Raw genomic sequence first — 24163 nt, forward strand, 5'->3', positions numbered from 1 at the left:
AAGATTATAATTTTTTCATATCTTTAGTTGGTGCCCTAATGGAATAGGTTTATTTTTCTGCTCTGACACACAAATAATCTTTTTATTGTCAAAATATTAATGTTATTTATTTCTCCTTGTTTTACTTTCAAGGAAACCAAACCAGTCTCCCTCCTTTGGCATCCCACTGGGCCTGATTTTTTTTTTATTGCAAATGCCCTACTACTAAAACTGTTTTTTGGGGGGAAAAACACTGGTTTTTGTCACACAACCCAGATAATTTAGGCATGCGGATACATTGTAGGGTGAGTAGGGCAGGGTTCATTGAGTGAAAAGGGAAAAAACGGGAAACAGGAACCCTCAGCAAATTGAGAGAGTACTGCTATCAGGTTTCCTAACTCACAGATTGAAACCTAGGTTACCACACAGGAACAGGAGAGGCCAGGCTTCTCCCCTCTGCAAACGGCATGAACTTCCTGAGGCTCCATCCTGTCCTCCTGGTGCGCAGGCCAGTCAGAGATTCTCCAGGGACCCCTTTTTACTTAGTCTCATTCACCCTTCTAAAGAAATACATTTAACTGCCATTAGAAGGATAAGGATAAGGATGAAGACCAATCTTAACTGCTTCCTGCTGACAGGAGGTGCTGTTTTGGGAAAATGGCAGTCAGATCTCCTTCAGAGACCAATCTAAGGGTCCCTAGCAAAAGGGGCCGTCGTCCAAGGCTCCAGTTCATAACCACTTGGAGTGTGATGGTCTGAAGGCAAGAAGAGACAAACCGGGTTATTAGAAAACATATATCAAAACGAAATAAGTGGCGAAGGGTAAGGACCTCTCAAAAATCCTGAGGCCTTTTATAAACCAGTTTGCACAGGGACAGAGGGGCCCAAAGCCTGACTGGCTAAAAAAACACTTAGCCTTTTGTCAGCATGTCAGGCTTCTGGGTTCCCTTCCCCTAAGCCCAATGCTAAGCTAACAAGTTTAAGGTTTGGGAAATTAACCCTTCCCAGTTTGGAGGGTGCATCCTGGGGAGGCATCCTGTTTCTATCTGTGAAGAGGATGGAGGAAAAAGAAAAAAGAGACATTTTTTCAAGAGTCCCAGCGGTTTCATACACATTATAGGGTGAGTAGGGCAGGGTTTGTTGGGTGAAAGGAATAAAAAGGGAAACAGGAACCCTCAGCAGAGCGAAAGAGAGTCCCAATAGCAGTTTTCCCACCTCACAGATGAAATTCCAGGTTACCACACAGGAAAAAGAGAGGCCAGGCTCCTCCCCACTGCAAATGGCACAAATTTCCTGAGGCTGCATCCCATCTTCCCAGTGTGCAGGCCAGTTGGATATTCCCCGGGGACTCCTTTTTACTTGACTGTCTCAAAACTATGCAAGCACCCTCCCTCTAGGCCCAAGGACTATCACAGGAGAAGTGGGCGTGTGAGATTGCAAGGGCTGGTTTTGAGGGATAGAATTAGGTCAAGGTCAGACCCTCCAAATCAAGGATGGGTACAAAGATGCCGAAACAGCTGATAAAACAAGGGACTTTGCCTCCTGAGCTATTGTGTGGCACCTTTCCATCCACTTCAGCCATAAATAATTTCCTGCTTCCTGTAGAATTAAAACAATTACTGAAGCTACCCCTATACTAATGAAAATAATGGTGCCCAAAAGAGTTCAATTACTGATAGGATAAAGATAACTTGCGACAAAGCCTGCTGGGTTAATACCCTCAGTTATGAGAAGTGCAGATCTATATGTCTTTTAAAAATTTTTCAAGACAATGCTTATGTTTTGTATAGCTAATTGCTGTGAGTCTCTAAAACCGAGACTACAGTAGCTCAGTGCATACAAGTTAAAAATAAGTCAGTTTTGTAACTTTGCCTTTGGTTTTTTTGATTGTTGGCTTTCTACTTAAAAAAAATAATTTTAAGGGGTAATGAATGCCTGGCCATGTCTACCCAGTCTGACCTAGAACAGTGAATTGGCTGTAAGTCTTGTTGACTCTAACACCCTTGACCATAGGGAGTCCCACCGAGGGACAGGATGGGCCCAGGGCAGGCAGCTATGCCACACCAGCAACACTATGGGACAGAATTAAAATTGGGTGGCCATTGATGTTGCCTCTGGCAAATCTTGGCCAGAAGTGGGAGAATGTAAACCAAAAATAAAATTCAAAGTGTGTTCCACCCACCCACCCACCTACCTCCCACAATCATCTGAATAGACTCCCTCCTTGGCCAGGGTACCGTAAAATTTAACCTGGGAGACTGGTTCAGGCCATGATGAGAAATAGGGGAGTTGGGGTAGGACATGCCTCATTATACCCCTCCAGCATTAACATCAACACAGACCTTAAATCTGACAAACATTTACAATCTATTCTCTCTAAAGCCTGATACTTGGAGGCTTCATCTGCATGATAAAACCTAGCTCTCTACAACCCCTTGTCTTCACCCAGACATTCCTTTCTATGCATAACTGTCTGAACCATTTCCAATCAGAAACTGTTTAAATCTACCTATGACCTGGAAACACCACCCACCCTGACACCTACCCCTACCCCACCCACGCCTTCGAGTTGTCTCGCTTTTCTAGACTAAGCCAATGTAAACCTTAACATGTATTGATTGATGTATTATGTCTCCCTAAAATGTATAAAAGCAAGCTGGAGCCCAACCACCTTGGGCATGTGTCCTCAGGACCTCCTGAGGTTGTCATGGGTGCATCCTTAACCTTGCAAAATAAACTTTCTAAATTGAGACTTGTCTCTTGTCTCAGATACTTTTTGGTTTACAGCTTCTAACTCACTGAGGAGAGAGCCCGTTTTGCTCAGTAACAATTCTGGCAACCCAGGTGGGATGAAACCTGTGTGAAGTACTGTAGCCCCTTGATGGGGTACAGGCCCCCTTCACCAACCCTGAGTAGTCACCTAGACCATTTTGTCTAGAGGCTTGGCATAGGGCTCCTGCTTGTCCACTGAGGCTCCCTTGGTACTACTCTTTTTTTCAGAAAAGAAACTGCTTCTGGATTAGATATCTTTCTGATAAGTCAAAGATGTTAATCATAATAGCTGCCGTTTATTAAATGTTTATCATAGGCCGGCGCAGTGGCTCACGCCTGTAATCCCAGCACTTTGGGAGGCTGAGGCAGGCAGATCACAAGGTCAGGAGATCGAGACCATCCTGGCTAACATGGTGAAACTCCATTTCTACTAAAAATACAAAAAATTAGCCGGGTGTGGTGGCGGGCGCCTGTAGTCCCAGCTACTCGGGAGGCTGAGGCAGGAGAATGGCGTGAACCCAGGGAGCGGAGCTTGCAGTGAGCCAAGATCGTGCCACTGCACTCCAGCCTGGGTGACAGAGCGAGACTGCATCTCAAAAAACAAAAAAATGTTTATCATATACTAAGCATTGTGTTAGTTGTGTGCCCGATATCATTTATTCTTTACCACAAACTATTAAAAACAGTATTTTGTCAGATTTACTTTAAAGATCTAATTGACTTTCATTAGCAATCCATGAATGGGATGCCTCTCATTTAAGATTTAGGAAAGGCACTCTGATGAGCTGAGCAGAAGAGGTTGGCTTTGTAGGCAGGAAATGGTTGAAGAAAGCAGAAACAGAACAAAGGGCAGATTGGTCATTTAAAAGTTACCTATGGGGTTAAAACAGAGGGGACTCCCCTATCACGCCTGCTCAGGTAAACTGGGTCCCTTCTGATTGGTTGCTGTAAATCTCCTGGTTTTAGGGGGAAACTGGTTTCAAAGTACAGTTTGTGAAGTACATGGCACCTAGAATAAGTGACTCCATTCTGGTTTGGTCTGGTTTGTTAGTCCTAATACACCCTATAGCTCAGTCCAAAACAGTTATTTCCCTTAAATTTCATTTAGAAAAAGCAAGGATTTATTAGCCTTCTTTATAGATAAGGAAATTGAAGTTAAAGTTAAGCAATGGCCAGTGACTTGCTCTGGGTTACATAGCTAAGTAGCAAGCTAGGACTGGAACTCAATGCTTATTCAGTTTCAAAGGCCCATGCATTTGAACACTTCATTTTCATATATTTTTAAGCATTTTCTTAAATTGAGGTGTAACTTATAAACAATAAAGTGCATGAAACCTAATGCAGTTCAATTAATTTTTACATATGTGTGTGTAACAAATATCCAGATCAAAACAGAGAACAATTCCAGTGCTTTAGAAGATGTCCTTATGCACCCCTTCCTATCCAGTTCCCACACAAGAGTAACCATGTTTTGACCCATGCTGTCTCTTTTGTGTCTTTTTTCTCTTAGTATTATGTCTGAGATTGGTCCATGTTGTTTGTATCAGTAACTGCTGTATAGTATTTCATTATATACATAGACCTTGATTGATTTATCCCTTATCCTATTAATGGACATATGGGTTCCCAGCTTTTGGTTATGACAAATAAGACAAAACGCATTCTATTTTAAAAGATTTTTTTTAATTATTGGATTTAAGTTTATAAAAGTTGGGATTTTTTTCCACATAGTTATACACATTTGTGCTACATGACCAAGGTGTGTGTTTTAACTTGGAACTTAGGGTAATATAAGAGTCCCAGATTTCTTCAATATAAAAGATCAAGTCAAAGTCTAATGCATTTAAGATCCTTCATAACTATGTTTTAAGTGAGAGTTCACTCATAACTAGTAAATGTATTTGATGCTGTCTAGCTTTACATAAAGTAGCTCTCCAAAACAAATCTGGTATTACTGGAAATTATTTGTCAAACATAAATCAAATTCTATTAATGCCATATCTGAGGGCATTTCTGATTTTCTAAGTTGTATATCTGCAAATACTTACGTTTCAATAAATGCCAAATCCTTATAACAATGCTATTTATTCTCATATCAGGTAGAGATTAATACTTAGTAGAGTTCTCAATTTTGCTATTCATATGTAAAGATTTTTCCTTTTTAGAAGAAATATTTCTTTTAAACAAACATAATTCTATCAACCTAAAATAATCAAAAGTCAGAATGTAGTTTAAAAGAGAATTTATTTGGCCAGGCACGGTGGCTCACACCTATAATGCCAGCACTTTGGGAAGCCAAGGCAGGCAGATCACTTGAGGTCAGGAGTTCGAGACCAGCCTGACTAACATGGTAAAACCCCATCTCTGCTATTAATAAAAATACATAAAAATTAGCTGGGCATGGTGGCATGTGCCTGTGGTCCTGGCTACTCAGGAGGCTGAGCCATGAAAATTGCTTGAACCCAGAAGGCGGAGGTTGCAATGAGCCAAGATCATGCCACTGCACTCCAGCCTCGGTGACAGAGCAGGACTCCACCTATTTAAAAAAAAGAGTTTATTTAAGAACAGAAGTTGAGGACTGCAGTCCAGGACACATTTCCAGTTTGCCTTGGGGAGTACTCCAGAGAACAAGAGAGGCTCAAGTTTTAAAGAAAAAAGATAAATGAGGGGCAGGGACAATTACAAAAGTTGTTCTTCAGGAATTCTCACTGGCTTACAGAAATGGCATTAGTTAGTGATTGCCTATACATTGTTGAGCTATAGGGTGTAAAGCATTTTTTGGCTACTTGGCCTCAGTCTAGAGCTTGCATAGCAAGTGGCTTTAAGCGGTAATTATTTAGCTCAAGGTGGAATGACTTCTGGGCCTGCTAATTTAAAGGGGCTTGCATTCCTCAGATAAGTTTTCTTTTTTTTTCTCTATTTTATCAAATCTTACTTCAGTTTGCTGTGTATATGCAGTTACATGTTAATGACCTTTATATGAATATACATGTTAATGAACATGTATATGAACATGTATATGTTAATGAACATGAATATACATGTCCATATACATGTTCATTAACATGTATATTCATATAACGTTCCAGTGACTTTAAAGTGGAAAAACAGAATGTTAAAGTCTTAATGTTAGTGCCTCAAGTACCATTAGCATGAAAATCAGCTTCCTTAATACTGAAGCAGGATATATCCCTGAGCCCTTTGCGGGACTCACAACAGGGTACCTCCTTTACTCAGCCCACTGTTCTCAACTCCTCACAGGAGGGAGCACACGAGCGAATGAGGTGGGAACTGGAGTGCACGAGCACTGGAGCTGACTGGCTGCTTCAGAGCTGATGGGATCAAACTCCACTCAGATCCACTGCATTCCACCCCTCGTGGAGGGAATGCACAGGTGAGTGGGTACAGGAGCCAAAGCAAGCGCTTTTGGGCACCGGCAGGAGCAAACTCTGTGCAGGCCCTGCAGCAACATCTAGGTGGGGGTGCTTGTGACCCCCAAAGCCCCAGAGGGTGTGTTACAGTGTTCATTTCGCTCTTCCATCTGCAAACAGCTTAAGTGTTAACAGATCAGTGGGCCCTCTGCCTTTTTGCATGAGGCAGGTGTCCTCCACCAGGGCAGTGTGACCGCCTTTTGTATCCACACTCGTGGCTCCCAAGCTCTTGTCCAGCGTCCAGGAAAAATGAGGTCGCTTGAACGAATTGAAGGGTGGTAAATGCAGGGGATTTTATTGCCAATGAAAGTGGTTCTCAGTGGAAAGGGGAGCTGAAAAAGAGATGGGGCAGGTAGGTAAGCTTCCCCTGAAGTCCAGCCATCTCCAACCAGATTCTTTTCCAAAGTTAGGCCATCAAGCTGTCCCTCTGAAGTCAAGCCACTTCTCTCCAGTGTCCAGCCATAGTCCCTGACATCTAGCTGTGTCTCTCTGCCAGCTGAGTCTGGGGTTTTTATAGGCACAGGTTGGGGGCTGGGCAGGCCATGGAGAGTTTAATGAAAGGCAATATTCTAGTGGAAAAACAAGTTCTCACTTTGGGCCACGGGTTTCAGGCTTTTCCACTTCAAGGTGGTGTTTTATTGGGGACCCACCCTTTTCTGCCTAGAATATCTCTACCTCCATCCCTATCAATATATGTTGACACAAGCAAAATGTCATTTTATATAATAGAGTCCTGATATTCTGTTTCACTGTGGTGGGATTCTCATAATAACAATTTCTACGTTAAAATTAAAATACACATTATCTATTTTCATACTCATAATCCAAGTACTCCAACTTAAGGAATGTGAAATAATAGCTCTTTAATTCTAGGGAAAAAATAGAAGATAACAGCCTTTATTCACTTGAATATATAAAAGTACATGCTTTAAACTAAGATACTTATTTCCATTTAATTTAAAAACAAACTTCTTGATGGGCTCAGTGACACATGCTTGTAATCCCAGCCCTTTGGGAGACCAGGGTGGGAAGATTGCTTGAGCCTAGGTGTTTGAGAGCAGCCTGGGCAACGAAAAATGAAATAATTAACTGGGTGCAGTGGTGCACGCCTGTAGTCCCAGCTACTCAGGCTGAAGTGGGAGGACCACTTGAGCACAGGAGGCCGAGGCTGCAGTGAGCCCTGATCACACCAGTGCACAGCAGCTTGAGTGACAGAGCAAGACCCTGTCTCTTAAAAACAGAACAAGGCCAGGCACGGTGGCCTATAATCCCAGCACTTTGGGAGGCTGAGGCGGGTAGGTCACTTGAGGTCAGGAGTTCAAGACCAGCCTGGCCAACATGATGAAACCCCGTCTCTACTAAAAATACAAAAATTGGCCGGCTGTGGTGGCAGGTGCCTGTAATCCAAGCTACTCGGGAGGCTGAGGCAGGAGAATCGCCTAAATCCAGGAGGTGGAAGTTTCTGTGAGCCAAGAGCATGCCACTGCACTCCAGACTGGGCGACAGAGCCAGACTGTGTCTCAAGAAAAATAAAAAATAAAAAATCTTACTTTTAATTGGTAAGTCTCAAAAGTACCATTTTACCTCTGCAGTATACACTTTATATTTCTGAACATCTAATGCAGTCATGAAAATGTTGTCATATTGAGGTATAGGAGTGTAAAGCGCAGCTGTTTCAAATCTATACTTGACAAATACAGTGATTTGTTGCCAACTTTGTAGTCGAGTGAGGAATAAATGCCAATTGCTTTGTAGTATTGACTTTTCAAGAGATATGAGAAAGAAACCATAACTGAGAAGAAAACATGTCTGATGCCCAGGGCTTTTTCGTTTTCTTTTGTTTTAAGCAGAAAACATGACAGAGCTTTGACTTTGCTGCCTAAAATATTATGACTATTAAGAAAATAAATACTTTGTGCTTCTGAGTGAAAAGAAAAAATCTCTGAGATACCGAGAAAGGAAGCAAAGAGGCAGAGCAGTTGTGAAGCACTCTCCTTCCTTCTGTAAGCCGTTGATATATGTAGGGTCCATGGATGTGGTTAATGTGTGTGCTAATAGTTTGGCAGTGTGGCTTCTATTTGCCGTATGGTTCTCTGGCAGTGGAACATAGTGCATTGTTAAAAAGTGAACAGAGGTTATTCCTGAAGTACTCAGAGTTCACACTAGGGTACTATGTTACTTTGTTTTTGTAGTTTTCTTGTTTTCTCAGTCTTTTTTTCTGAGGACAAAGTAAATGGAATCTGACTAGAGGACACCAATTTGGTTTATAAACTATGACAAAGCATGGTAATTTTTATTACTGGAGGACAAACATGTCACCCTTTCTTGCATAGTTCATTTAGCATTTAGAAAAATTGCTTTTTTATTCCTTGTGATCAGAGTCAGCTTTTACTTTTTAGAAATCAGCTATTGTCTTATTTTTCCCTCCTCTTCTCCCTTAGTAATCTTGTAAATCTAAAAATTAGAATCAAAATAGATTTGGCCACATGAATATTGGTTACATACAAAGACATATTTGAAATTTGTGTGATTTAGTAGCAGCCTTTCTGGGGATATTTGATACATTTGTTATGCATTGTATGTATTAATGCCCTACCAGACATCTTTTTTTTTTAAGAGAAAAGCAAACAGAAGTTTATTAACATGATTACCTTGTGAATACATGGGAGATAACTCAGAAATGAGAAAATCTCAAGAGTAGATCTCAAAGAGGTGGCTTCAACTTCAGACTTACACACTTCATTCCCCAACACAAAGAATGAAGGGTGTAGGCCAGACAACCCTCATTCTCTGTTAAGACTACCTGGTGAAGAAGTGCAGGGTAAACAAAAGTGAGGTTTGTTATGCAGATTGAACTTGTGCTTTTTGTGTTGATAAGAGTTTCCAGTGATTTAGGCCTTTAATCCCAGCACTTAGGGAGGCCAAGGCAGGTGGATCACTTCAGGTCAGGAGTTCGAGACCAGCCTGGCCAACATGGTGAAAACCTCATCTCTACTGAAAAAAATATAAAAATTAGCCAGGTGTGGTGGCAGGCACCAGTAATCCCAGCTACTCGGGAGGCTGAGGCAGGAGAATCGCTTGAAACTGGAAGGTGGAGGTTGCAGTGAGCCGAGATCACATCAATGCACTCCAGCCTGGGCAACAGAGCCAGATCCTGTCTCAAACAAATAAATAAAAGTTTCCAGTGATTTAGTCATCCTTCTCTTCCTGGTACAGAAAGGAAGACACTCTTACAAATGTAGATATTCTTTACAAAATAAATTTCTCTTACAAAAATATAACTTTTACTGTTTTCAGAGCTTCTCCTGTGTCTGTTTCCCAAAATAATCAGTTTAAAGTAATCCTGTGCCAAAGAGGCATATTTGGAATGGCATATACTGGTGTCCTACAGACATATTTTGGGGTGTCATGTCCTGAACTCTACAGTTGGCTCCCTCCGCCTTATGGAAATGTAAATAAAATCTTTGGAGACCATTGGTTTCCACTGAGCTCCTTCATCAGCTCCAACAGACCAAACCAAGTTAGAAGTCCCTCCTGCTAAAGTTCGACGTCACCAATCTAAGTTATCTGACCTGAGAAATCGGGAGAAAGAGAAACAAAAGTCAAATCCCCAAACAGGCCAGTTTTAGCTGGCATGATAAGGGTGTCTCCTCTGCTTTAACCCTTAAAAGGAAAGTAACTTTGAAACTACTGGTTTACTTTTTGTTCCTTATTTCTGCTTTCTTCAGCCTTTTACCCATCCCAAAATACTCACTACCCACATTGCAGAGATGAGCTCTCTCAACTTCTTGTTCTGAAGGTTACGTGACTGGTGAATTATTCTTTGCTCAAATAAACTGTTAAATTTATCTTGGCAGACTCTATTTTGATCCCCAAATTTGATTTAGATTTGGGGCCATTAAATTTCACTATTTAATAATAACCCTACTGGATGAGAATAAGTGTTTCTCAATTTCTGGTGATATGGTTTGGCTGTGTCCCCACCCAGAATCTCATCTTGAATTATATTCCCCATAATCCCCACGTGTCAATGGCAGGACCAGGTAGAGGTAATTGGATCATGGGGGCAGTTTCCCCCATGCATTTCTCTTGATAGTGAATGAATCTCATGAGATCTGATGGTTTTATAAATATCTGGCATTTCCCCTGCTTGCACTCACTCCATTCCACTGCCCTGTGAAGCATGTGCCTGCTTCTCCTTTGCCTTCCGCCATGATTATAAGTTTCCTGAGGTTTCCTCCCTAGCAATACAGAACTGTGAGTTAATTAAACCTCTTTCCTTTATAAATTACCCAGTCTCAGGTGTTTTTTCATAGCAGTATGAGGACTGATATATCTGGGTACTTAACATTGGTTTTCGTCTGTGGTTTTTTACATATACTTAGGGCTGCCATGTACAGCTATATGTACTTCACGACACAATTGCAGGGAGAGCCATTCATGTAAATGACAATGTCTGTGGTTCTCCCTGGAGCTGTGCAGTGAGGCAGCCTACTACACTTACCATCACTTCTGTGGTGCTGGTTAGTTTAATTGGCATTACTATTTAAATTGTCTTGATTCAACTGAGTATTTAAGAGTCTCATGTTAACTTCCAAGAGAATTCCTCTTTAGCCTCTGTGCCATGAAATTTTGTGTCTGTGTGGATTAATTTGGATATATAGAAAGGGGACAGATATTCAGTCAGTATTTAAAACATGAAAAACATACAATTTAAGATTTAAATATACCATCAATTTGGAAATAACATTCTTTTTTTTTCATGCTTAATCTCTGATAATTAGGGATTATCAGATAGCAACTGGGCATTCTACAATTCAGTCATATTGTGACATTACTCAGTTAACATCAAACTCTGTAAGGGCTCACTCAGTCCCACAAAACTGCCCTCACTTCAGGCACCAATCACAAGTCCTGGGTCCCCAGGCCACCCCACCTCTGTCTGACTTTGCTACCAATTCAGGGCTTCCCATAACCTTCTCTGAGGTTTGATAATTTGCCAGAATGACTCATAAAACTCAGGAAAACTCTTTGCTTGCATTCACTGGTTTATTATTAAAGGACACAATTCAGGAACAACCAGATGGAAGAGATGAATAAGGCAAGGTGTTGGTTGGTGGGTCAGGGAGTTTCCATGCCATCTTTAGCATGCTGCCCTCCCAGCACTTTGATGTGTTCAACAACCCAGGAACTCACTGAATCCCATTGTTTAGGGGTTTTTATGGAGGTTTCATTACATAGGCGTGATTGACTAAACCATTGGCCATTGGTGATAGAATTCAATCTCCAACACCATTCCTGGGAGGTCAAGGGGTATGGCTGAAAGTTCCATCCCTTTAATCAAGGCTTGGTCTTTCTGGTGATCAGCCTCTGTCATGAAGCTATCTAGGTCCTCCTACCACTACAGTCACCTTAGCATAAACTCAAGTATGATTGATTGGGGCTTATTATGAATAACAAAAGATGCTCCTATTACTCAGGAAATTCCAAGGATGTTAGGAGTTTTGTTCCAGGAATGAGGGACAAGGACCAAATATATGTATTTTTAATTATATCACATTTGAATATTCTGAACAGTTTGCAGTAGTATAATGTTTTAAAAAACTAGAAAAACTCAACAATAGAGGATTGATATTAAAACAATGAAATAATATATATCCATTAGAAAGGAGTATTTTTTTTTTTTTTTTTTTTTTTAGACAGAGTCTCTCTGTTGCCCAGGCTGGAGTGCAGTGGCGCCATCTCGGCTCACTGCAACCACCACCACCTGAGTTCAAGTGATTCTCCTGCCTCAGCCTCCTGAGTAGTTGGGACTACAGGCGCCTGCCACCACACCCAGCTAATATTTTTTGTATTGTCAGTAGAGACAGAGTTTCACCATGTTGGCCAGGATGGTCTTGATCTCCTGACCTCGTGATCTGCCTGCCTCGGTCCCCCAAAGTGCTGGAATTACAGGTGTGAGCCACTGCACCCGGCCAGAAAGGAGTTTTAATAAACAGTTTTGAACTTGATTAGCAATTTCAGCAGTTTCCAAATGGAAGTATTCGTTGGTAGAAAATCTACCAGCAGGAGAAGAGAATTATAGAAAGCTGCCAACACAGTACAGGCAGTCTGCAATTTATGAAAGAGTTGTATTCTAAAAGTTGGCTGTTTGAAATTCTGAACACTTTCCCAAAGAAACAATGTTGTAAATACTCTGGGCCCAAGTCAGGCTAGAACAGCCTTAATTTTACCCATGGAATTCTTGGTATACATGTAGTATCCACACTTCTATTTATGACAGTTTTGAGTCAACTGCGTCTTCAGTTTCAGCTAGAACCATCTAAAACTGATCTTCCTTCAGTAGAGTTGGGAATTCGGAGAATATGTTAAGCATAGCATAGCTTCAGATATTAATTAAACTTCTGGCCAATGGCAACGTGTTAACTAAATCTTCAGAACAGAAGATAGATTTCTACACCTGCCCTTAACTCCAAGATTATAGGATGGAAATAAGATTTCCTTCAGAAGTTAAGAACTGCTTGTCATTGTCGTATTTATTTATTTATTTTTAATCCTAAAAGCAATACATATCCATTTAAAAATAATTAAAAGTAGAGGTAGTATGCTCCACTTGCTGTTAAATCATTTAGAAAATTGTTTTTGTGTACACATACAACACAGCTAGAACAAGTGTGGCTAAAAAAAGCAATGCAGTTGGTAAATAAAGATGAAGGTTTGTTAGGTTGTTCATATTCTTTTAACTTTCTGTAAGTTTGAAAATTTCAAAACAAAATGGTGGCGATTTTTTTAAAAGTAACAGGAGTATTCGCTTATCTTCAATCCCCAACCTCATTCTCCTCTCCAGAGTTAAAACCTCTGCTAGCAGTGTATATAGATTTTCAAGTGTCTTTTCAAGCATGTTTTTAAAATCCATTTACAGAAAATTTTTTTTGCACAAACGGAATCACAGTATATATAGAATCATACTACAGTCACCAGTCAAGGGGTTTTGTCCAAGACCCCAAGAGCAGGTTCTTGGCTCTCATGCAGGAAAGAATTCAGGGCAAGCCACAGAGTAGAGTGAAGTTAAAATGATTTACTACAGACTACTGAATTACAGAATAGGGCATCCTCAGAGAGCAAGAGGAGGGTGCACCCATTTCAATATAATGCTAATATGGGTTATTAAGAAAAGTGTACTTTGGTCAGGCGCAGTGGCTCACGCCTATAATCCCAGCACTTTGGGAGGTCAAGGCGGGCGGATCACCTAAAGTCGGGAGTTTGAGACTAGCCTGACCAACATGGAGAAACCCCGTCTCTCGTAAAAATACAAAATTAGCCGGGCGTGGTGGTGCATGCCTATAGTCCCAGCTACTTGGGCGGCTGAGGCAGCAGAAACGCTTGAACCCGAGAGGCGGAGGTTGCGGTGAGCCGAGATTGCGCCATTGCACTCCAGCCTGGGCAATGAGCGAAACTCCATCTCAAAAAAAAAAAGAAAAGGAAAAGAAAAGTGTGCTTGTGACCAGCTTGTGACAGGCTGTTAGTGTTGTTACTTTCCTATGTTACTATTGATTTTAGCAAGAATTTATGAGTGTACTAATATTTTTAAAGCAAAACCTATTCTTAAACTAAGAATGCTTTTTGTTCTTAAAGTACTGGGACATTTCCATAAGTCCTGGGTCTTCAGTTAGTTAACATCATTAACTTGTTCTCTCAAACATAAATGCCTTGTGACCAACAGTGCCCAGTCCCCGGGAACATAACACAGCAGGTTCGGCTTTATCCAGCCTTTATTCAAGATGGAGTCACTCTGGTTAGGGTGCCTCTGACACTGTTGACTGATATTCTACTTGCTTTTAAAATTTAACAGTATTTATTAGTTTTCTCTTGCTGCTGAAAAATTACCACAAATGTAGTGCCTTAAAACAACACAAATTTATTAAAGTTCTGAGGTCAGAATTCCGAAATGGGTTTCACTGGGCTAAAATCAAGGTGTTGGCTGGGCTCCATTTCTTCTGGAAGCTCCAGGAGAGACTCGATTTTCTTGCTGTTTCCACCTCCTAAAGGTCTCCTGCATTTCTTGTTTCATGGCCCTTTCTTCCATCTTTAAAGCCAATGGAATAGCATCTTCAAATATCTTTTTCACTGATTCCTCTGCCTCTCTTATAAGGACTCTGATTACACTTTACCCGCCTGGATAATCCCTAGCTCAAGATCCTTAATCATATCTGCAAAGTCCCTTTTGCCAAGTAAGGTAACAAATAGAGTCCGGGGATTAGGATATCTTTGGAAGGCCATTATTTCGCCTACCACATAGGATATTGTGGCCGTCTTGCTTTATCAGTACATGTGAATCTGACATTCTTTTTAACAGCTGGACAAAACTGATATAAACCACTGATGTAACCACTCATGATGAATATTTAGGTTTCCCTTTTATGCTGAAATAAATTATACTGCTATGAACATTTTTGTATGTATCTGAATATGTGAGAGTATCTATGGGATAAATTTCTAAAACTGAAATTGCTGAGTCAAAGGTGGTAAAAGATAAATTTTGGCACATTAAGATTTTAAGAAGTGTATGTGAGCAGACAGTGCTTCATGAGTCAGGCAGCTCCAAACCAGAAGTGGTTGGGGCTCTACTAAAGGAGCATGGGGAAAGCATTTATAGGGTGAATATAGAAGTAGAGCAAAGAAATTATTTCATTAAAATTTGAGCAGTTGCCTTATTTGGGTCATGCCTGTGGGAAGTTCAAGAAGATGTAACTAATGCCCAGTTGGCTGCCTGTGATTGGCTGAGCTAAGCTTGGTGATCTTTTAAATTCACTTTTGGTTTGCTTAAGTATAAAACCCTGAGCCTTAAAGCCACCTCAGTCTAAGGGCCTCTCATTTTGTTATCTTAATAAAGGGTAAATGTGTTGTTGATAATACGGCCAAGTTGCCCTCCAAACTGTTGTGCCAGTGTACCGTACATTCCTACAGCCGGCTTCTCCACTCTGTTGTCAAAATATTCAGTCTTTTTAATGTTTTTCAGTAGATGGGTAAAAATTATATTAATTCAAATTGCATTTCCATGATTAAAAATGAGATTAAGCATTGTTGTACTACTTTTTTTAGAATTTTCTGTATTAAACTTTTTGGACCCTAAAGAGAAACATATTTCATGATGCATCATGAGAATTGGGGTACATAATGTTTGTTTATTTAAAACCATGTTTATTTCATACAAAGTTCATTTAAAATAAATATCTGTACATCAAAATTTAATGATTTTCAAAAAGATTGTTTAGTAATAATTACTAGGACTCCTTATGATAAATACTATATATGGGACTTTGGTATTGATTACATAAAATATGATTATTTTTTTACATTTATTTTTGGTGTTAAAAAATAATTCTGAATTGGTAACTTTTTTAACTCTAAAATTGCCAACTTCATAACATCATCTTTGAATTTGTGTGTATCTTACCTCATTGTCACATCCTGCCTTCCCTCACACTTTAGAAATTGTCCAACAAAGCAAACTGGGATGAAACCTGTATGATAAATATATAGAGAAGATACAGAGAAATGTAACTGGAGGTTATTTATGCCTCACCTTCAGTTAATTTTTTTTTTTTTTTTGAGACAGAGTCTCACTCTTGTTGCCCAGGCTGCAGTGCAGTGGCGCAATCTCGGCTCACTGTAACCTCCACCTCCTGGGTTCAAGCGATTCTCCTGCCTCAGCCTCCTGAGTAGCTGGGATTACAGGCATGTGCCACCACACCTGACTAATTTTTATATTTTTAGTAGGGACGGGATTTCACCATGTTGGCCAGGCTGGTCTCGAACTTCTGGCCTCAAGTGATCCACCTGCCTCAGCTCCCAAAGTGTTGAGAATTCAGGTGTGAGCCACCGTGCCCAGCCAATTTTTCAGTTGATTTTAAATGATCTCTGGAAGAAAAGTTTTACTCCTTAATCTAAACTTTTAAAGAGTTCTTCTAAATGGAAAACGTTGATTGCTTCTGGAGATGGGAGCAGGGACTGGGTAGCTGGGGTGGTGATATCAAGGGTGGGAGGCAGTCTTTTTTACAGTCCTTTTTTTTTTTTTTTTGCTGTCTTTAAACATTTTAAATATGGAATTGGATCACCTTTAGAAATAATCACGAATTGGCCGGGCACAGTGCCTCATGCCTGTAATCCCAGCACTTTGGGAGGCCAAGGCAGGCGGATTACCTTAGGTCAGGAGTTCGAGACTAGCCTGGCCAACGTGGTGAAACCCTGTCTCTAGTAAAAATACAAAAAAAAAAAAAAAATTAGCCGGGCATGGTGGCACACGCCTGTAATCCCAGCTACTCAGGACCCTGAGGCAGGAGAATTGCTTGAGCATGGGAGACAGAGGTTGCAGTGAGCCGAGATCATGCCACTGCACTCCAGCCTGGCTGACAGAGCGAGACTGTCTCAAAAAGAAAAAAGAAAAAAAGAAGAAACAATCACGAATTTTAAATTCAGTGGACAAAAATTTTAAATCATTTTTAAAGCCCTTTTACCGTTGGCTTTCCTGTGATTCAAGTGGCAGCTTGATTTCATTGAAATGTGGAAAGATGAGCCATCCTATTTTTCCACATTAAAGGATTGGTTCCAAAAGTGATTCTGGGCTCAACTTGGGGCTCCTTTGTTGGACCTCTCCTACTCAATTCAGTAGGCTGTTGGTTTTCCTCAGGGCCCTGTGGCTTCAATTACCATCTGTTTGATGACAGCCCCCAGATATCAATCTGCAGTTCAGTCACCAACCCCACTACCATTATGCACATTAAAGTTTAACCGACCTTAAATCAGAAAGTGGAGAAAGGCTTATAAACTTTTCCTCCTTTTACTGCTTTTTTTCCCCCTCTTCCATGCCATAGGTTTGCTGATGATATCAAATGACATTATACAGTGTGGCTTATCCCGACTTCTGTCATTCAGGGTTTAAAAGCATTTTTACCTATCAGAATAAAATGCTTCCTTTGGTCAACCACCTTTTGGCTAACATTCCTTACTATTTTAGGTTGAATTCTCTTACCCGCCCCTGATTCCAGGAGATGGACATGACAGCCACACTTTACCTGAAGAATGGAAGTATTTACCCTTCCTTGCCTTACCAGATGGCGCACACAACTACCAGGAAGGTATGTAACAAGACAGTGAAGCAGTTAGGTGCCATTTTTGAAAAAATTTGCCAAGATATCTTAGGTTCTAAATACTTAGAAATTAAAGGCCTTCAGCCTGTTAGAACTATTTATAAAATATTTACATGCTTGTTTGGAGATAACTAGTCATTCACTAGAGCACCTCTAAAGGAGTGCCAGGCTTACATTGGCTGTGGCTGGTGAACCTTGGCCACGCTTCTGCCAAGTGATTAGCCAGAGCAGGACAGCCACCACTGGAAGCACTTCCTACATCTATACTTCATACTCCTCAGAGGCAAATCAGGGGGCTTACCAGCACCAGCTGTACATTGCTTGGGACTCTAGCTGCATACTTGCAGTACTAGGTTATCACTCCAGTGCGCACCTTAGAAACAGCTGAGATTGTTTTTGTGCCTCTGGAACCATTGCTGTCACAAGTACTCTGCTTGCAAGGTTGCTTGCTTGCATGCGGAGCATGTTAACACCCTCAAAGAAAGCAGGGCTGTGAAGTTCTTACCGAATCTCCTACCACCCTATAACTGAGTACTTTGCCTGACTTAATGAAGGACTGTATTTTACTATGGTATTTGATGCTCTACAAAAATGTTTTTGTTGTTATTGTTGCTATTGATTTTCTTTCTTTCTTTCTTTCTTTTTTTTTTGGAGACGGAATCTCACTATGTTGCCCTGTTGCCCAGGCTGGTCTCAAACTCCTGAGCTCCTGAGCTCAAGCAGTTCTCCTACCCCAGCCTTCCCAGTAGCTGTGGTTATAGACGTGAGCCACTATGCCTGGCTCTGCCACCATGCCCAGCAAAAGGACTGCTACAAACATGTGAATTAAGATTATAGCAAATGTTCTACAGATTTTCTTTATATTTGTGTATGTGTATAATTTTGTCTGTACTATCTATCTGAAAGTCAGTTGCAAACATTGTGACACTTTAAATACTTAAGATCTGAGAATGAGATCATTCCCCAGTGTAACTTCCAGTACCATTATCACAGCTAAGAGATGTAACAGTAATTTCATAATACTATCTAACATCCAATCTGTGTTCAAATTTTCTCAGTTGTCCCCCAAATTTCTTGTATTCATTCAAGGTTCGTGTGTTGCTGTTGGCTTTTATGACTGTCTACTTTCTTTTCATCTAGAACGATTCCCTAAAGATTTAAGTATTTTCTGTAATTGTAGTCTCAGTTTGACCTGTTATAATTCAGTCTCTTGGGCTTTTTGTGATGAGTATTTACCATAAAGCAATGAGAAAAATTCTAGGAAACCATTGGTTGTGGTGCTACAAATAAGTATGATTTGGATTCCTTGTTTTATCATCATTTTTGTGTTAATGACTGCATTATGATAGCTTCAGATTATACTACTTATTAATAAGGTTAATTCACCTCACTATTTACATTTTTCTATGTATCTCTTAGATACTGTGTTTTTTCACTTGCCACCCAGAAATGGAAATGGAGCCACAGTATTTGGTATCTCTTGCTATCGACAAATTGAAGCCAAGGTACGATAGTTAATAGTGAAAAACAATTCCAAAGTCCCTTCTTAGATGTTGGACACTTAAAGAAACACAGTCTTTATTTTTCAGTGGTGCCTGTAATGTTGTTTTAGATTTTTGTATACAATTTGTAGCTGTTTTTTCAATAGTGCCAGTTTATTCACAGAAACATTTTATTAAGTTGACATTGGTGGCTATGCTTATATTTGTATCACAGTATTTTGTACATTGCTTTTAGATAGTGATACATAAATTATCTATTTGTCTTTTAAATACTGTATTTACATTTCAAGATGTCTTTGAATTTTCTGTTTCTAGTGTTTGGCATATAACTTAGAAAAATTGAGTGGTAATGCTTGTGTGTTTTTTAGTTTTTAAATTTTTTTAAAGACAGGGCCTTGCTATTTTGCCCAGGCTGGTTTTGAACTCCTAGACTCAAGGGATCCTCCTGCCTCAGCCTGCTGAGTAGCTGGGACTACAGGTGTGCACCACTGTGCCTTGCTTTTTTTTTTAAGCAGCATTTCAGAAGTAGTGGGACGTGCTTAGAGGGGCTCCCAACTACTCATAAGCTGTCCTAATTATCTCTAAGATTTCTTTTTTTTTTTTTGTGGGGAAGAGTCTCACTCTGTTGCCTAGGCTGGAGTGCAGTGGCACAATCTTGGCTCACTGCAGCCTTGACTCTGAGCTCAAGCCCTCCTCCCATCTCAGACTCCCAAGTAGCTGGGATACAGGTGTGTGCCACCACACCCAGCTAATTTTTGTATTTTTTTATGGAGACAAGGTTTCACCATGATGCCCAGGTTGGTCTCGAACTCCTGAGCTCAAGTGATCTGCCCATCTCAGCCTCTGCAGGCATGAGCCACTGCGCCCAGCCTTGATTATTCTTAAACTACCTGCTAGCTTAATGCCTGACTTACTATAATAGCTCTAATTGATAAATTCAAATAAGCCAAGATGGTGGCCCCACCTTTCATGGTTTGCTTATGTGTAGCACTGTTTTTTTTTTGTGGTGGGGATAATCTTGATGAGTAAAAAGCTCTTTCCTCTCAAAAGGTCATTAATACTCTAAAGTAGTGAGTGGTTCTCAGTCTCAGCTGCACATTGCAATCACCTGGAGAGCTTTAAAAGCTAGGATGAGTGGGTCTGCCCCTGCCCCAAAAGATTCTGATTTAATGATCTAGACATGGGAGGTGGGAATGTTTTAAAAGCTCCCCAGGTGATTTTTCTGCCTAGTCAAGATTGACAACCACTGCTCTAAAACAATGATTTTTAACTAGAATTACCTGGAGACTTTTTTTTTTTTTTTTTTAATATCTGTACCTAGCTTTTCCTCCTAGTGACTGAATTAGAATCGCTGGGATTTGAGCCTGGACAATTAAAAGTTTTAAAAGCTTCCTCGGGTGAATAATTAGTAAATCTTTTTCTAACTTGTTATGAAGGAAATTTCAAATATGCAGGTAAATTTAAAACGTAGTACCTTGAGTACCTGTGTACCCATCACCTAGACTCATAGACTGTGTGTCTCTTTTTCCCCTGACCCACTTAAATGTAAACCATGGGTGTAAATTCCAGGATACCCAAAGTAGGTAACTACCATGAAGTAACCCTCTAAGCACAGGGCCTGGAACCTGGAACACCCATGTTATGTCATGAATAACTGAATCTAAAGCTAAAGATATTATGTCAAATAATAACATACACCTTAAATGTATACAATTTTTGTCAATTATACCTCAATGAAGCTGAGAAAATAAAGATAAAAGAGGCTGGACCCCGGTGGCTCACACCTGTAATCCCAGCACTTTGGGAGGCCAAGGCGGGCGGATCACGAAGTTAGGAGATCAAGACCATCCTGGCTAACATAGTGAAACCCCATCTCTACTAAAAATATAAAAAAATTAGCCAGGTGTGGCAGCGCACGCCTGTAGTCCCAGCTACTCGGGAGGCTGAGGCAGGAGAACTGCTTGAACCCAGGAGGGCGGAGGCTGCAGTGAGCCGAGATGGCGCCACTGCACTCCAGCCTGGCAGCAGAGCGAGACTTCCTCAAAAAAATTAAAAAAATAAAAAATAAAAAGATAAAAGAAACCTGAGAGTAAGAGTTTGCCTGACAGCTTTGAGCAGTTGATGTTTTCATATACTATTGTAATCGAACCCAGGTTTGGCTGCATGCTGCTCAAAAGACAGGAGAGAAGAGAGTTGCTGGGAGGAAAAGCAGATTTATTTGGAAAGCCAGCTAGATGGTGAGCTAGCATTCTAAAGTAGCATCTTAAATTTTTCAGTCTGGCTGGAGGATTTTTATGGGAGAGGGATATGGGGAAGAAGAGGAAGTTGGTATCAAGAGGTGACACACAGACATCTGGGTACCAGTGAGGGTCCAAGGAATTTGGATACTTCTTTGTCATTGGTCAGGCCACAATGCTCCTATAAATCTTTAACAAAACATAGTTAGTTGTTTACATACTTTTTAAATCCCAGAGTTGGTTTTAAAACCTGCATGATTGCCATTTTTGCATATTATCTTAGTGCTCTAAAATTATCCTTGCCTATGTGCACAAATAGGGAAACGCTGCCTAAAAAATGGAGTTATTTATGTTCTTTTGCTACTTCACTGTTACACTATTACCTTTACATACTTATATGTGAGATGAATTGAGCTGCTGCCCGTTCTTGGAAATCTGTTCCTTTTAATACCTTTTATTACCCGTATGTCATGTAAGCACTAGTAAAATTATTTCTACCAAGTGGGTCTTATCCCTCAGTGCTGTTTAACAGCCCTCGTGCTCTGTATAGCCTTTAAATACTGCCTGTCTCCCCACTCCCTGGTTCTGACCCACTCAGGAGTACATTAGAGTTGCCCATTTTCCCAGTGATTGCTGTCCTTCTCAATAGATAATAGGCAATAGAAGCAGACAGATAAACCAATTATTGGAGGGACCTTGAGCCTGGAAGAAAGACTTCAACTCCTTTCGAATGAAGATAAGACAGTGGATGAATCCAATCAGGAGGAAGGATTCTACTCCACAGCTAATTTAAAGTCTGTTCATCAGTCATCAGTTGAAAACATGGGGGCCCCTTGGTCCTCAGGACAGATCCAAGGTGTCAGGCAGTACACTAGAGGAGGAAGTCTTTCTTACTTCCCTCACAGCCTTGCCTGAGGTTAATCAAATGAAGATTTGCTCTCTACTAGTAGAGGACTGTAGAAATCTCACATAGTCATCGTCACAATCACTGAGAAATAAGTTATGTGCTTGTGTTTGGTGCTGGGCGCCAATACAAGTGTCCAGGCAACATGGAACAACTAACTTAACAAAATTGCTGGCAGTTCTTCCATCTCTGGAGAACAAGCTGTCTGTTTTTGTCATCTCTTTTTTCTTTTCTTTGTTTTTTTTTTTTTTTTTTTTTTTTTTGAGACGGAGTCTCACTCTTTGGCCCAGGCTGGAGTGCAGTGGCGTGATCTCAGCTCACTGCAACCTCTGCCTCCCGGGTTCAAGCAATTCTCTTGCCTCGGCTTTCCAAGTAGCTGGGATTACAGGCTTGTGCCACCACACCTGGCTGATTTCTGTATTTTTAGTAGAGATGGGGTTTCACCATGTTGGCCAGGCTGGTCTCAAACTCCTGGCCTCAGGTGACCCACCCACCTCAGCCTCCCAAAATGCTGAGATTACAGGCGTGAGCCATTGCTCTTGGCCTTTTGTCGTCTCTTAAACTAGCCCCTTCTCACCAGAAACAATGGTCTCTGAAAGGATTGTCCATTTATAACCAGAATCAACAGTGATTGATTTGCATTGAATGGCTGATTTGGGCCTGGTGACTTATACATAAAGTATTCTCCATGAGATTATAAATTCCTTGAGATTCGGGATTGTCCATTCACTATTATATTCCCAGTGCCTCCCACAGATTCTGGCACATAGGCCCAAACTGACATTTATTTGTTCAGTATTTCCTGAGAGTCTTAATAAAAAACTTTTTGAATTTAACTGAATGTAAGAAATTTCTTATATATAATTGCTATTTTTATGTTGAAAAAATATTTTTGAAATATTGCTATGAAATATTTCTGATAAATTGCTCTTTGTTCATAATAGGCACTGAAAGTAAGGCAAGCAGATATCACCAGAGAGACTGTTCAGAAAAGTGTCTGTGTTCTAAGCAAGCTGGTAAGAGACGAAGTAACTTGTTCATTATGTTAAACATTCATGGCAGATCTTTCTTTAAGGATAAGGCACTATTAGAATAAGAAGAGATTTAAATGACATATTAAAATTATTTATGCCCTAGCATCTCCTCATTCTCTTTCCCTTTCAGCAGTTTTCATTTGCACCTCTACCCAAGACTTGGTAAGAGAAAGGAGATCTTATAGCTATTGGAAAGTAAGTTGACACATAAACAAAATGAGGTAGCTGATATATTTCATTTATCCATTTTGGTTTTGTCCAAAAAAAAAAATTATATATAATTTTTTTTTTGAGACAGAGTCTCACTCTGTTGCCCAGGCTGGAGTGTGGTGGCATGACCTTGGCTTACTGCAACCTCTGCCTCCTAGGCTCAAGCAATCCTCCCACCTCAGCCTCCTGAGTGGCTGGGACCACAGGCATGCACTACCATGCCTGGCTAATATTTTTGTATTTTTGGTAGAGACGAGGTTTTACCATGTTGCCTAGGCTGGTCTCAAACTCCTGAGCTCAAGCAACCCACCCGCCTCAGCCTTCCAAAGTGCTGGGATTGCAGGAGTGAGCCATCGTGCCCATCCAAAATCTTATTTCATCCAAAATAAAATTTTGAGGATGAGAATATTTCTTCCAAGAAGTAATTTTATACATAAGGCAAGAATAGTCTCCTAGAAAAGGAATGGCTGTGGCCGGGCATGGTGGCTCACGCCTGTAATACCAGCACTTTGGAAGGCCGAGGTGGGCGGATCATGAGGTCAGGAGTTTGAGACCAGCCTGACCAACATGCTGAAACCCTGTCTCTACTAAAAATAAAAATAAAAAAATTAGCCAGGCACGGTGGTGCACCCCTCTAATCCCAGCTATTCAGGAGGCTGAGGCAGGAGAATCACTTGAACCCAGGAGGTGGAGGTTGCAGTGAGCAGAGATCAGCCACTGCACTCCGGCCTGGGTGACAGAGGGAGACTCCGTCTCAAAAAAAAAAAGAAAAAAAAAAAAAAGAAAAAAGAAAAGGAATGGCTATTATAAAAGACTCCAATGTCAGAAAATTGATCGATTATTCATCTGATTCCTGTACACACCTTTGAGAAGAGTAGCCTGAAAAATATACATGAGTGAATAGCTTTTTTATACTGGACCAGATGACAGAAGAGTAAGAGTAC

The 24163-nt window shown here is 40.6% G+C and overlaps 1 protein-coding gene across 13 annotated transcripts in view; it reads left to right on the forward strand.

Moving 5' to 3' along the window:
- AVL9 (AVL9 cell migration associated) overlaps nt 1-24163 on the forward strand; it is a 92052-nt gene that overhangs the window by 30703 nt on the left and 37186 nt on the right. For all 13 annotated transcript variants that reach the window (XR_010158419.1, XR_008536343.2, XR_010158418.1 and 10 more), the window contains exons 2-4: nt 17200-17320; nt 18752-18837; nt 22920-22991. Coding sequence is in view for 8 of the 13 variants with exons in the window: in XM_001162047.7 (XP_001162047.2) it covers nt 17200-17320; nt 18752-18837; nt 22920-22991 (279 nt within the window). In the remaining 5 variants the exon portion in view is untranslated. The remainder of the gene's footprint in view (nt 1-17199; nt 17321-18751; nt 18838-22919; nt 22992-24163) is intronic.

Source organism: Pan troglodytes, chromosome 6 (assembly GCF_028858775.2).
Source record: "Pan troglodytes isolate AG18354 chromosome 6, NHGRI_mPanTro3-v2.0_pri, whole genome shotgun sequence".
Taxonomy (NCBI): Eukaryota; Metazoa; Chordata; class Mammalia; order Primates; family Hominidae; genus Pan; species Pan troglodytes.